Source organism: Priapulus caudatus, unplaced genomic scaffold (genome assembly GCF_000485595.1).
Source record: "Priapulus caudatus unplaced genomic scaffold, Priapulus_caudatus-5.0.1 Scaffold111, whole genome shotgun sequence".
Classification (NCBI taxonomy): Eukaryota; Metazoa; Priapulida; class Priapulimorpha; order Priapulimorphida; family Priapulidae; genus Priapulus; species Priapulus caudatus.
Genome location: NW_014577172.1, coordinates 22,881 through 26,288, shown reverse-complemented (window position 1 = coordinate 26,288; position 3,408 = coordinate 22,881). Strand labels below are relative to the sequence as shown.

Below are 3,408 nucleotides of genomic sequence, written 5' to 3'. Positions count from 1 at the left end.
GTTTCACAAAATCGACCCCTGGGACTTTCAAATCCGCGGATTTCCGCGGATCCGCGGAAGAATCTCATCCCTGTACATATATATCGTATATAGTATATAGTGTATATAGTATATGTATAGTATATAGCATATATAGCATATCCTGTATATAGAGGTCATGCGAGGGAAACGTGTCCTTTATACACAGGTGAAGATTTCTACAGGAGCGATCGCTGACACAAGTTTGACTGTTGACAGTCTACATTACAGTTTACGGATTTCGCGAGCAGCTCTGAGGGCCGAGATGAGGGGTCCGCGTGCGCGCGTGGTTGCCGTGGCGACGCCGTACCTCCAGCGACCTGTTGACGGCTGCGCAGAGAGAGAAGTAGCCGGTGAGGTCGCGACCTCTGTGTCGCACGGTGAACGCTCGCCGCTCATCCTCCGACCAGAACGAGAAGTTCAGCGTGTCGATGAAGAACACCCTGCAAGGAACAACCTGCAGGTTCGGGGAACATCACCGAGACATAGAAACATCCGGTGGCCTTCTCCGCACTTGATCCTAACCGTTTTTTTGTAGGGAGAAGACCAGGAATGGTCGGTACATGAACATTACTGAGCGCTGAATTTGCCGCAGAGCATGCTTTTCTCCGATTGGTTAAAATTGCATTGTATTAAGTCAAGTATTAGTGGATCGTGCATATATTGTGGACTGCAAACTTGGACACCTTACCTACAATCTGTACCCCAAATGGGAAGCTTTGGTTTGTTTATACAACGTACGTGTAGTAAGTACAATTCTTACCAGTCTACTGCTGCTCTGTCAGCCGTTTTCGGGTTGAAATCTGGAAGTTGATTTTCATTGACCTTGTGCTTATTTTTTCCCATCACATCTGCAAGCTGCAAACAAAAATGTATGACAGTACAACAAATTGTACTTGAACTTTACTCAGCGCTTTCTGTTTTTCAGTTGATTAGAGTTTTGTCGGATTGTTCGATATCTGCCTGCTCAACTCTATTCGGTTCTTAAACTCATGACTTTAGGGCGAATAGATATATACGATAGTCTAGCTACGTGAAAGATCATCCTGCTATTACGCAGATACCCGATGTTTGAACCTAGATCTGGAGTGGATGTTCCATCTTTTAAACGTACACTATCAAGCAGATCTATAGTACAGTATAGTGTAGATGTATGATATAGTGTACATGTACAATATAGTGTGGAGTTGTCAGAGCGGTTAGAATAGCTGGTTCTGTTATAGCTACGTTATCGCGTCTAACATACATACATGGTGCGCTAGCTTTTCCACTCCGTCTGGCAGTATCTTCACGTCCTTGGCCGATTCAGCGATGAAGGCAGCTGCCTCACGCGGTGGCATCACGCATGACGACGCATCCTTCATAGCAACCATCGCTCGTTCACTATCCTTCCTGCGTCTCTACGTCTGCAAGTTACACACACAGTAACACGTCGTAGAGCCTGAAGTCGACTTGTAAGAGTAATACACTCATAACACATGACTGTGTGGGGCACATGAGGGCCCCTTGGAGCTAGTAATAATAGTAGTACATGTATAAGTGCATATAAGCATACATCATGTTTATATATTTTTGTCACATGCACATCAAGTGATGTATCAGCCTGCCCAGGCTCAACGACTGATTCACATAGATCAACTATTGGCGGTAACTTTTGGCTAACCATGTATATACATCAGGGCTGCCAACTCTCACGCTTTGACCGTGAGACTCACACATTTTTTACCAAATCTCACGCTCTCACGCTGATCTTACAATATCTCACGCACAGCAAAAAAATGCTGAGATATCTAGCTCACGCATGAATATCTCTTCATGAATAAAATGCTGAAATATCTCACGCACAGCAAAAAAATCTTACAATATCTGAAAACTGTCACTTTAGTATGCACCAAATTGGACAAATTGAAGTTATAAAATGCAAAAGCTCCCTACCGTGGGAGGGGGGAAACCCCCTCCCCACCCTCGATCGCTTCGCTCCCTCGCATCTCACTCTCACCTATCACCCAATGTTGGCAGCCCTGTATACATTCACATCACGTAATGACGTATATACATGTGCAAAATGTACATACAATACATGTGGTATGTACAGCATTAGCTCTAGTACTATAGCCCGCGGATCGCTGCCGCAGGGCTATAGCACATTCTGCCATAGATGTAATCTATGCAAATGGTCCAACTGATGTTACCAAAAATTTATCCCCAAAACGCAAAATGATCGAGCTTTTTAACACTTATCTATCAACATAGACATCTCACCTATCTTTTTGAACACTTTCCACAACGTTACACCATGTATTTATCCATTTATTCCTGAAAGTGGCAGCGATCCGCGGGCTATAGTACTAGAGCTAGTACAGCATAATGTATAACCAATAGTACACATGTGCCCATTTTGGCCACAGGCACTTGAAGCATATCAACTGTAAACATACGGCGCCGCCATTGCGCGTACACTAACACATATATATTGCACTCAATATATAATGTGTTAGTGTAGGTACGCGCAATGGCGGCGCCGTATGTTTACAGTTGATATGCTTCAAGTGCCTGTGATTTTGGCAACTTCGAACGTTAGCAACACTAGAGCTAAGATATCACGTCTTTACAGTTTATGTCGCCTGCTGCCACTAACGCCACTCTATAATTTATCCTGTATTAAATTATATTACGTGTATAGTGTATTACTCACTTGTACATACAATCAAGAGCGTATAAAAAGCCTTCTTAACGCTCTTGATACAATTCGGTCAAAAGTGAAATACTTACGATCGAATACATGACTGGACGATGCTGCCACCACGCGGTGAACATGTGAAGTATTATTGCTTCTCACCGCTATATGATCTTCATACGATTAATCACGCCTGGATCGTAATTTTATATAATTAGTGAATTATATCAATAATATATGACATGTGCAGCTGTATAGCCAGTATTAATTTCATTAATAAAAATAATTTTGTTGCGATAATATTATTAAATGTATTATAAGAATCCTATTGTTGATAGACTCCTGATATATTACTGATATTATTAAATATTATTCATATTTAAATTATAATAATATATATATTATTAATATTTTTTTATATTAATAATAATATCATGCAATACTATTTTTATTTTAGGGTATACCAGTCGTTTTAGGTGGGTCATATACAGGTACCTATACTTTGTCTTGAGAGAGTGTTAGAGAGAGTGTGTGTATGTATGTATGTGTTTGCGTGTGTGCGCGCGTGAAGAGAAATATTGCGAGAGAGAGAGAAAGAGAGAGAGAGACAGACAGACAGAGAAAGAGAGAGAGAAAGAGAGAGAGAGACAGAGAGAGAGAGAGACAGACAGAGAAAGAGAGAGAGAAAGAGAGAGAGAGAGAGAGAGAGAGAG

At 41.5% G+C, this 3,408-nt stretch overlaps 1 protein-coding gene across 5 annotated transcripts in view; it reads right to left on the bottom strand.

Moving 5' to 3' along the window:
- LOC106805366 (UPF0553 protein C9orf64 homolog) overlaps positions 1-2,790 on the bottom strand; it is a 6,370-nt gene extending 3,580 nt beyond the window's left edge. For 3 of the 5 annotated variants that reach the window (XM_014806926.1, XM_014806930.1, XM_014806929.1), the window contains exons 1-4: positions 2,714-2,790; positions 1,269-1,424; positions 782-876; positions 329-461 (exon numbers count right to left, since the gene is read on the bottom strand). In XM_014806926.1, coding sequence (XP_014662412.1) covers positions 329-461; positions 782-876; positions 1,269-1,391 — 351 coding nt within the window. In that variant the 5' untranslated portion in view covers positions 1,392-1,424; positions 2,714-2,790. Of the gene's footprint in view, positions 1-328; positions 462-781; positions 877-1,268; positions 1,516-2,713 lie in introns of those variants that run through there. The other 2 variants (XM_014806928.1, XM_014806927.1) reach the window with 2 other exon arrangements.
- Positions 2,791-3,408: the final 618 nt, after the last annotated feature.